Source organism: Toxotes jaculatrix, chromosome 1 (genome assembly GCF_017976425.1).
Source record: "Toxotes jaculatrix isolate fToxJac2 chromosome 1, fToxJac2.pri, whole genome shotgun sequence".
Lineage (NCBI taxonomy): Eukaryota > Metazoa > Chordata > Actinopteri > Toxotidae > Toxotes > Toxotes jaculatrix.
Window position 1 is genome coordinate 17,504,548 of NC_054394.1, and position 11,097 is coordinate 17,515,644.

Here is an 11,097-nt window from a genome sequence, read left to right on the forward strand (position 1 = left end):
ATAAAACATACAAGCAAAAGGAACGTGTTTGTGGATATGGGAGGTTACTCATTTGTGTTGATTTCAATGTTCATCTATTTACATAAATGACCAAATAATGTATGTAGCCTTTCACATTACAGTCACATATTGTATATGGTAATATATATATATATATATATATATATATATATATATATATATATATATATATATATATATATATATATATATATATATATATATATATATATATATATATAAACAAAATGCCTTATAGACGAGGGACATTCAACCTGATTAGAAGTTACCAGGATAATAAAAGACTAAGATCAACAGTTGGTTTGTTGTCATCGTTTGTAATGAGCCCTATTCACTTTAAAGGTCAATCTAGGAAATTTGTAAAATACAAACTTCTGTGTCAGTGATTTACTGTCTGTTGCATCCCGTTTCTGTCATTTTTATCCTACAAGGACCAATATCACAAAGTCTAAATTTACTGCTGCTTCGACAGAATGCAACCCCATTACTTTAACACTTTTGTTCATTGTTGCATTGTGTTAACAGGGATCTACATACAAGAACTCACAACAGCACAGATGTTTTGTAACTGATAAGTTAAAGTTGAATACCTTTGTCCCCAAAACGAAAGCTCATCTGTGGCCAATTCAATTGATAGGAAATTTTTCTTTTAATAAAAATGTATGTCTGTGTCAGGTCCCACAGATGACTGCAAATGTCAAGGAAGAAACTTGATGGAAGTTCAAAGAAATAGGTGTATCACTGAGTGACATGTGACCAGGGCAGAGGTAGACAGTTTTAGCATTTTGAATATGGGGATTTACTGGAAAACAAAAAGAAAACATTTAGATTTAAACACAGACCTGACCATGCGCACAAACTGAAAGACCAAAGAACTAAGGAAGCAGACTAAGAGCTCAAGGATCACTGACACAGTCAGTGAAGGGCATTACATATCTGAGCTGTGTGATACAAGACTGACAGGATGTGGGAGGGTGAGGAGAGGGGATACAGCTGCTAACATGACTGAACAATCAGCACGAGTCATTCTGCTTTTCACTTTTTTGTAGTTTAATCAAGCTTTATCAACCAATTACAACAAAGGTGTATGTAAAGAGTGTGTGTTGTGAGCCTAAGTAGGTGCACGGCAGCCCTGGACATATTGGTCCAACTATAAAAAGATAAAGAAACTTCAACAGTTTTTAAATTAAAGGAAAAAAGTGAAATGACTTGAAAAGCAATACAGAAGTACCTCCTCACAGAGGCAACGTCAGGGTTCAGTCACAGATGACAATGCCTGCTCCACAATGTAGTCCTTTCAAAGTGCAGATCTCATGTTGTGTGTACCATATTTCACATGATGCCATCAAGTTCCTGCTTGTATCACTGGGTTAAATAAAGCACACAGGCCCTTCTATCATGCATCTCACAAAAACACTGTAAACTGACTGAAAAGTCCCAAACTACCAGACTCTCAGCCATTAGTTGACAGTCATTCTAGTAATTCTGAAAATTTGACGAACAGCAAGCCAATATATAACAATGTGTTATGGTCCTTTCAGACTCCAGACACCACTGAATGCCCTGCAGGAAAAAAAAAAACTATTTCAGAGACACAGGCCTGTGTGTAATTCAACCCATGGCCTATAAGAGGTATTTTGCTACAGCGCAGGCTATTTTAGAGTTTGATGTTCCTTTAGCAAATCCAACTAATCTGTCCAAAAATATCAACATCAAGTATGACTTTCCAAAAAAAAAAAAAAAAAAAATTGAATGTTTTCCCAACAGAGAAAAATCCAAATGAGTGAACGATCCATCACTTAATGAGCTCTATAATACACTAAAATAAGACATATTACACAGGAAAACCGAGTGCCACTGAGCTATTGAAAATGTACATACAACACTCAATTAGAGAAGTTGGTAACACCACTTGAAAACTTTACTTACAAAGACCTAGGGCTGTACAATAGCTTCCTAAATATAAGTAAAACATGTGCACAGGGTTGTGTAATTGTAACAGCAGAACTGTCAGGAAAACCCTACACTGAGGTAAACACTTTGTCTATACAAAATAAAATAGTGTTATCAACCTCATGGCTACAAATGTGCCACCTAAAACAGTTGATATTCTAAAAATAAAGAGTTCTGAAAATTTCCAGGTGCTTTAAAGTGGCAAAATTTTGGCTGCAGTTAGAACTGCCGCTGTGTTCCTTTGAAGGGCTTGAATCCACCCACGTTGCCACCACTGGGAATGGAGTTGCTGGTGATCTGTACAATTCGGTTCATTCCAGATGAAGAGTGACTGCAGAGGGACAAAGTCCAAGTCTAAGATGACTGGAAACAAGAGTCACACCACTGGAAAAGCATATGATTGTTATTTATTCGTAATTCTGGTGTACCTGGAGGGAGCCATCATGCTGCCCCGGGTGTCTCCTATCCTGCGATTGTCAGGGAAACCTCTGCTCTGGGAGCTTGACCCACCGTGCCAGTCCTTCCTCAGTCCCTGCTCCCTGCTGTGACGCTCGACCACGACCTGGCGGCTGGAGCTGAATGGCTGCAGAAACAGAAGAGATTTGGAGTAAGAAATTTGGAGATTTGGAGTTAAAAACTCAGAACACTTCAAAATATGATTATTTTTATTTGTTTGGCTAACAGTTTAAAATCTAAAATGTATTCATTTTAAAGAATTTTAAGACTTAAGATAACCATAATATTCTTTTGAATGATGTGACAATATCTTGCACTAATGGTACAGGAGAACCTAACAAATCCACCCCAACTCTTCATCACAAGGTCAGCTGACCTGATCACTCATCACCATGGGTCTTCCTCCATCTCGAGCATTGAAGTTGTTTCTTCCACGGCTGGCCGAGGAGCCTCCCCTGAGTGCAGGGCCCGGACCCTCTCTGGCGGATCGCTCAGCACGCATTCGCATAGGTGCGCTGCTCAACCCAACAGTACATCAGGGGAGAAATTTAAAACAAATGAGTTTTCACAAACTGGGGAAAAACAATAAAGTGACGATGCTTCTTTATCAAAAACTGCCTTTTTTTTCGTACCGTATATCTCCTTTGTTTGAGTTCATCCCTCCATCGTTCTTCCATCCATGCCCTCCATCCCTGGGTGAGCGGTTGTGTGACATGCTGGGCATTGTAGCTCTGGCTCCAATGGGACGATCATGCATGGGCACAGGTCGTCTCTCATCTCTGTCCCTGCGGTCGGTGTCCCGGAGTTCGGTGCGTGGGGGAGGCGGTGGCTCAGCTCTGCGGACCGTTTCAAAGTTCTTGGGGTAGCGCTCAAAGCCGGAGCCCTCCCTGTGAGGAGCAGGGCGGCTTTTTTTCACCTCAGGCTCGCCATCAAATCGGGTACGTCTAGCAACAAAACAGAGACCAAAATGGGATTAGTCACATCACAAAAAGCTAGATTAGTGAGTCAGTGAGCCAGCATAAACAATACCAAGCCCCTGAAATGGATGCAGCTAAATGGAATTCATTCACACAAATGCTCTTCCTCCTGTGTTATGTCAAAATGAAATGAAATCGGCCTCTTGTTCCTGATAATGTGGCCACAATGGACTAGCTATATATAGCTTCCTATAGTGTCAACACTTGTACCTGTCATACGTGTTGGGCTGCTCAACAGCGGCCTCAGGAAAACGACCCCTCTCTCGGGGACTGAAGTTTGAAAAGCGGTTCTGCTGCCGGTTATAGTTCGAGCCTTGGTTCAAACGGACATCAGACTCAGGCTGCATCTTCTTGTTGCCATTCCAGTAGGGATCATCTCTCCGACTGCAACATTACATACCAACACAACTCATGAGCCATGCGCATGAATAGCACCACTAAGGTTTAATCAATTCTCTGGTATAATTTCAAGATACATTCAACACTGTGCTGTCACTTGTGTTACATTTTCTATTTAAACACAACTTTATGTTTGCATAATGAAGGTTACACATTGATGTAAATTTGAATAACAATAACTGCCTATAAACCAGAACATCTGACACAAACACCAGAATAGTTTCAGTACCAAAACTCAAACAGACCAAAAGTTACATTTCAGAAAAAGAGGGATTTCACTTTATACACCAATGGAAATTTTTCACAGTTCACTTTGGTTCTTTGTCTCAAAAGGATCCCTGATCATCAATACTGTTTTCTTTCATTGGCAAAAATTTTCAATCAGATCAAATGCTAAAATATCCAACTTGATGAATCACTGCCTTACAAGTCCCAACAAAAGAAACAATGTTTGTCATAGTAACAGCACCACCATAAAACTGCTCAGGAACTGAAATTCAAACAGTGAATACCTGTGTTCCACTTCACGGCCTCTTTTGAGGTTGTTTCTCTTTTCTTGCTCATAGCGGAGCTGCTCCTGCTGCCTCCGCAGCTCCTCACGTTCCCGGGCCATGCGCTCAGCCTCTTTACGCCGTTCCTGAAAGAGACAATATCAAAAATGCACTAACTAAAAATAATCACTGAGATATGTAACGAGCAGTAACAAAATCACTGTCGTTTAAAACCATGGAGTAAATGAGCCAACTAATAATAAACTACTAATTCTTGCTAACAGACACAACTGTTTATGCCCCTTTTATTGCCTTATGCCTGAAATCCTAGACCGCAACTGTTCAACACAATCTTTTATCCCTGAGGTGGACAATTTCCTAAGAAGCCTCAAGATCTGACTGCGAAAACATGCTTAGTTTTTCAAAATTGGAAAAACTGAAATTGTTTTATGTTCACTGTACCTGCTCTATACGGATTCTCTCTCTCTCAAGCCTCTCTCTCTCCAAGCGCTCCCTTTCCAGTTTTTGTCTTTCCATCTCCAGTCTCTGGCGCTCCCTGAGCAGGTTTTCACGTTCCTCACGCTCCCGCAGCAGACGGACACGCTCACGCTCCCTTCGATCTCGTTCTGCAATTTCACGGCGTCTGGGAGGGGGAAAAAAAAAAAGGAAAACATCCCTTGCCTTAGAACTTTACGACAATAAATAACAATACAAGCACACCTTAATATGAAATTTACAAAATGCCTGCGAACTGTGCACTGTTCCAGCATACCTGCGCAACTCTACGGCTCTACGGACGCGCTCCAGACGAGCCATCCGCTCACGCATCCTCTGCTCCTTCATCTTCTCAAAAGGCAGGATGTCCTTGTCTTCCCCCTTGTTAGTGAAAGCTCGCTGTTTCTCTTTTATCATCTCTAACTGGGAGGGAAAAATATAAAGTTAAAAAAAAAAGCTCATAGGTGAAGCATGATAAAAGTTGTATTGTCCATAGTATCAAGAGTTTTATACCTCTTCTGGAGGAATCAACCATTTTGGACGCCTTTGAACATTCATATTGACAGCAGGCTAAAAAAAATGTTTTGAAAAGAATCTCATTTAACATCCTCAAATGACAAAATTTGAAATATCCTTTAAAAAAAAAGTTAGATGAAACACAAATAAATGGTCTTACCTTATCAAAATACCTCCCCCTTCTGAAAGGTCTCATTTTACCAAAGTTAGAATCTCCTTTGGCATGATCTACCACCACCATCTTGCCAGGGCTCTTTGTCCCTGAAGAAAAAAAGAAAATAATAGTCAGTGAGACATATGCCTACGGATTTCCTGAATTGGATTCTCTAAATTAGTGATGAGAAAAGGAATAACACCTACGCCCATGCTTTCTGTCATCTTTCTTCAAAGAATCTTGTCCTGAGTTAGATGAAACGGACTCAGATTTTCCGCTTTTGGCCTCCTGCTTCTTTGATAAATCCTTGTTGTCCTTTTCTGTAAGTTTATCTGATTTCTTGTCTTCTTTTTTGTACAATGGCTGTGCTCTAAGAACAAGAATAAGAATCTTTTTATTGTCATTGCAGAATACAAGGTGTACAGTCCGGCGAGATTTTGTCCAACGAGATTTTATGTATTACTCTATGTATAAGGAGAACAAAAGGTTAAATGTGCTTTTCAACTCATTCCGTCACTCACTTGTTAGTCCATTTCATCCCTGTGGAACTGCGCTTGTCACTTGATTTGCTGGAACCTGATTTGTCCTCTGCTTCTTTCTTTGAGGGTTCTTTTTTGAACGGATCATTTTTGGCCTGAAAAACAGCAGCCGTGAAATATAAACGGACACAGGCCTACAATTTTTCCATAAATAAAAAAAAAAAAAAAGACAGAATTAGTCCGATCAAACTTTCTCTGACAACTATTTCTGCTAACTTACCCTTTCAACATATATTTGCTGCCCATGGAGCTCTGTGCAGTCGAGGTGGGAGACGCACCGTGTCACCTCTGTACTAGAAGACATGGTCACCAAGCCGTAGCATTTTGAACCAGGGCTACGAGCATTTGTAACCACCTTGGCACTTAAAACCTGTTGGCAACAAATTTCATTACAATATTTCTGAAACGGAAAGTTTTCAGACATATTCAAAACAAGCAACAACTTATTACCCACTCGCCTCCCAAAATAAACTGCACACAGTATTTACCTTCCCATATTTGCCGAACAGGTTCTTTAGATCAGCTGCTTTGGTGTTCGAGGACAGGCCGCTCACCCATATATTACGAGAGGAACTGTTGTTGCTGCTGCCGCTGACGACTCCTGACAGAAATGTTTCCCAAAACACATTCAGCACTCACGTTTTTTTTTTTTTGTTTTTTTTATAAATTAGATACTGTATTAAGTTGTCAAAAGTCCTTCCCCAGGTTTATTTCTAACAATATCTAGACAATATCTTACCTTTCTCATCCTTTGCAGCTTTTCCGTCTCTGTCTCTTGAAGAGCTACGAAGCAAATGTTGCAACAACAAACAGATGAAAATGAGTGAAGGTAAATAAAACCCTGGTGTAAAGTGATTGGCATACATCTAGTGGATTAAAAAGCAATATATTTTGAACTTTTCAGGGGAAAAAAAAATCCTGTTGGCAAGGCGTGGATCTGAACCAATGTCTCAAAGGCTTCATTGTTTTTCCAGTGGTGAGATGGGTCAGGTTGTCAGCCAATTTATTCCCTGGACCAATGAAATCTTCGGAGGTTTGTTCAACTTCACAGCGAATCATTTGACCAAAAAGAAAAAAAAACTGCCATCACGGGGACTAATGCTCTTTTACAATGCCTTGTGAGGAAACTGGAAAAGGCTTTAAAACTGCTGGAAAGGTCAAAGTAACAAAATAAGAGGTGTTTCTCAGCTCCTGGTTAACGTCACAATTTAACCAACTTCAAAAAAATAAATCAAAGTAGTATATGGCTGGATTAGGTACATCAGTGAACACTTCCCTTATGGCAAAAAAAAAAAAAAAAAAAAAATCTTGAGGCTACCCACAATGTTGCGTTCTTAGTGAGCTGGACTTGGTAGTAGTATCAAAGAACTGACATAGAAAGACAAACCTCTTTGCTTGACCTGATGCCCCAGTAGAGGAGGGGCCTTTCTTCCCAGAATCCTTTTCTTTATCCGTTTCAGCTTTCTTCAAGGAGTCTCTGCTGTCTTTCTTCGTGGGCTCACACCTGGATCCATCATCTTTCTTACCATCTTTGTGGCCCTCTGTCTCTTGTGCCTTCATGTCATCATCTGGGCCCGTCTCAGCAGAGGCCTCTGGCTCATCAGTGCCCTTCTCGGCATCTGGATCTGGAAGTTTCACATGTTTACCTGTTTCCAGGAGATCGTCACCATCAACATCTAGGGTGATGGCATCTTCATTTTGGATCGAGACGGACAGGTGATCATCCTCAGCTTCTTTAGAGGAATTCATGGCTTCAGCGTCCATCTCAGCCAGTTCGGTGTCCACCTCTGGCTCAGCCTCCCCATCCATCTCTGGGTCAGCGTCCTCATCCACCTCGGGCTCAGCGTCGGCATCGATCTCTGGCTCAGGCTCTGAATCAGCCTCAGCCGCCACAGCTTCTGACTCTGGTTCAGCCTCAGCCAGGGACTCAGCCTCAGGCTGAGTGAGGCTGTCCTCACAGGGTGCAGGCTTAGAATTTTCACGAGTACCATCATCTGTATCAGTTACATCTGAGGGATTTAATAAGGATAAACATGGCAAAACATAACTTTTAACATTTACATGTCGTATCTCACTTGACCTAAAAAGTAGAATAGAAAGCACATTTAGTGTTAATGGTCATCGAGGGCGTAGACACCACAGGAAGACACAAAACACACAATCTTCACTGAAAATGGGAGGTGATTGAGAGCTCCTTGTTTCTTGACAAATGTAAAGAACTGGTTCATTCTTCAGTCACACTGAATGTGCAATGCCAGATGTTTCCTACAATATGTGGCAGTTCTCCCGGTGGGAATATTAGAACAAAGTTCAGATGAGGAGGGAAAACTCATCAGTTCACCCTTCAGTTTTCTACATCATGCAAAATGCATCCCCAGTCAGTCCATGGTCAGTCATCTGAGTTTTGGGAAAATCTTGCACATCTTCCAATACTTCTTCAATAATCAGTGTCATCAAAGTCTTATCTGCAGATTTCAGAACACTCAACATCAAATCCAACCTGCTGTAATGGGTCCCATCAACTGTACACAAAAAGTGTGTCCCTTTGGTCACGACAGTCTGTCCTTTGCAGTCCCAGGCCATGCTGTATGTCAGACCTCTTCACTGCACTCATCATGCTGGGTCTGCAGTCACATTTAGGTGATATTTTGATGGATGTTGTCCGGGATGAATGTATGAGGTCTCTTGATCTTTCAGCTGCATCCTGGCACAAGGCCTTGGGATCTTTATAAAGTGTTTTGAGTTGTCTAGTGGTCCTTGAGCTACCCAAATCCCAGCCTCATTCACAGGCAGTCTCACCTGGAAAGATGTGTAATAAGGTGTGTGACTCCTGTGGTTTACGGATTGAAGTATTTGGACCCACACAGTGTGCTTGTCGCTGGTCTGTCCACCAATGTTATCAAAATATCAACAGGACAGTGCAATGATCCCCGAGCTCTACAAGCTGTTGCTTCTTCCATTTCTTTTGACATGATAAAATATCAGCTCACTCACTCTTCGTTTCCATGGGGAATGTAGGAGGTTGAATACCAGAGGATGTGGAAATCCACTTAAGCAAATAGAACATTTCTTTAAAATATTTTGTGTAATCCAAGGAAACTGGGTACCTAAGTCAAGGAAACCCACATCCAACAATTCAAGTGTGTATCAGTAATGAAAAAGCTGGAGTTGGTCTTCAGAAATGTCTTCATTAAGCATGTCCTTATTGCTCCTTTCGTGGATTAAAACCTAGATAGTACAGTAGCTAGCAGAAGCATGGAATACAACTAAATCATCATAAGGCGTTAACTGTAAAAACAGACAGACAAAAACAAAAAGAGAAGAACGAAAGAAACCTACTGTTGCCGTTGGGAATTTGTGTACCAGCATACATACCTTTTTCTGACTCGTACTCTTCAGTTTCCTGGGGGGGAAAAAAAGTGAAATGAGCCCACAAATGTTTCAATTCAGCAAACACAGTAAGGAAAGGTAGTTTTAACTATATACAACAACACAATTACAAACACTTGTTCAATTACTGTTTTTGCCCAACAAACTTCTCCAAAGATGTTCTAAGATAATTACTGTGAAAAAATTCTTATTCGTCCTCTTTGACAGATGTTGACAACAGAAATGTTTGCCACAGTCACCTTAGAAAACACATCTTCTTCCACTGTGGTGTCTGCATCTGAGTCATTTTTTTTCCCTGAAACGTGAAATTAAAAAAACATTTAAAAAAAGAATTGCTTCACCATCCTGTCTCATCGATGAAATCTAAAACAAGATCACCTTTAGCTTTTCCACCTTTACGAGGTGATGCATCACTTGAAAGCTGGATTTGAAAGTTTTCTGGGTCACCACCTTCATCCTCAACAGCCTTGGAAGAGAAAAAATAATAATAAAAAGCAGTTAACCACTTCTGATGGCACACGAACTGCCTGAAGGCACTTCATTTGCTAGTTTAAATATTAAACCAGAGCCCATTAGCATATATATATAACATTTCATAAAACAATTCATGGATAAACATGAAGCACCTTCTTCATGATAAATTCGTTCAATCGCAAAAAAAGAAAAAAAAAAAAACACAAGTGTGCCACACTAATGATTTAACAAAACGACATACCACAGCTGAACTCAATCACGTGCAATCTCCTACTGTGCAGGAAGTATTAACGTTGTGCGCTCAAAATATTTGATAACATTAAACTTTAAAGGTTCAGAAACATTCACATTATTCACGTGCCGTTTCGAGGCCTTTCGTAAGGCTAAATAATGCGTGTTCTCGTTGCTGAATAATTCTCTCCCTGTAATCGTTCGAGTATCCCACGCACTTTTATTTACAGACGAGTGTACATGTAGTTGCTTAACTAATGTGTTAGCTAGCTAAGCTGACATATAAAATAAAGGGAGCCAGCGGTTAGGTCAGTGGTTTACGTTAAGTGTTTACCGAACAGGAAACCTATGACAACATTAGCTAATGTTAGCAACTCTGCATCGCGTTCACTTCTTCTCGCACAGCATGACTTCGTTTCCCAGTTACCTGTCTCAGTCTTGCAAGAAGAACGCTCTTTACACCAGAAGTGTCCAAATTCCTTCGCTTGAGCTCGGATTTAAGATCAACAACCCTTAATTCTGATATTTTCTTGGACTCTGTTGAAATGGCACCCGACGCCATTTTACCTCAAGATTACCAAGTCCTGCGCGTGCGCAGACCATTTTGCCAGTCTTCTTCTTCATTGTCTGTATTCGTCGTCATTAAATGCCACGCCGCCACCTACTGTGGTTAAGGTGCAAATGAATGAATTAAAAAATAATAATTTAATTTAATAAAAAAAAAAAACTCATAACACCTGAAATTCAGTTTAAAAAATCTTTCAGGGCAAATTGGTTCATATCAAACATGTTCAGATTATTCTGATTATTTTCAGGCTCTGCTGCAGGAAAGTCCCCCTTCAACTCAACTACAGTCATGTTTAGGTGAAATTTTGATCCAATTCTGACTTTTATAATAATTATAATTTTTTAGTTTTGTTCCCTTCACAGCAAGACTGCAGTTGGTATCCAACACAATTTCACAAGTAAGCAGTTGGTCTTTTGACTACAGTGGGCACGGT

The 11,097-nt window shown here is 40.4% G+C and overlaps 1 protein-coding gene across 2 annotated transcripts; it reads right to left on the reverse strand.

Annotated features, from left to right (window-relative positions):
- Nucleotides 1-1,689: 1,689 nt before the first annotated feature.
- On the reverse strand, nt 1,690-10,658 carry sltm (SAFB-like, transcription modulator). Of its 2 annotated transcripts, none has more exons than XM_041043570.1 (20): nt 10,524-10,658; nt 9,770-9,857; nt 9,631-9,686; nt 9,377-9,404; nt 7,389-8,010; nt 6,741-6,784; nt 6,490-6,602; nt 6,222-6,371; nt 5,984-6,096; nt 5,669-5,832; nt 5,469-5,569; nt 5,306-5,362; nt 5,070-5,215; nt 4,760-4,940; nt 4,319-4,443; nt 3,618-3,791; nt 3,063-3,374; nt 2,807-2,945; nt 2,403-2,557; nt 1,690-2,305 (listed from the first exon to the last, which is right to left on the reverse strand). In XM_041043570.1, the coding sequence occupies exons 1-20, from the start codon at nt 10,656-10,658 to the stop codon at nt 2,194-2,196; spliced, it is 3,015 nt and encodes a 1,004-aa protein (XP_040899504.1). In that variant the 3' UTR covers nt 1,690-2,193. The 2 variants fall into 2 exon arrangements, with proteins under 2 accessions (XP_040899504.1, XP_040899513.1); XM_041043579.1 differs by having other exon boundaries at nt 1,690-2,337.
- Nucleotides 10,659-11,097: the final 439 nt, after the last annotated feature.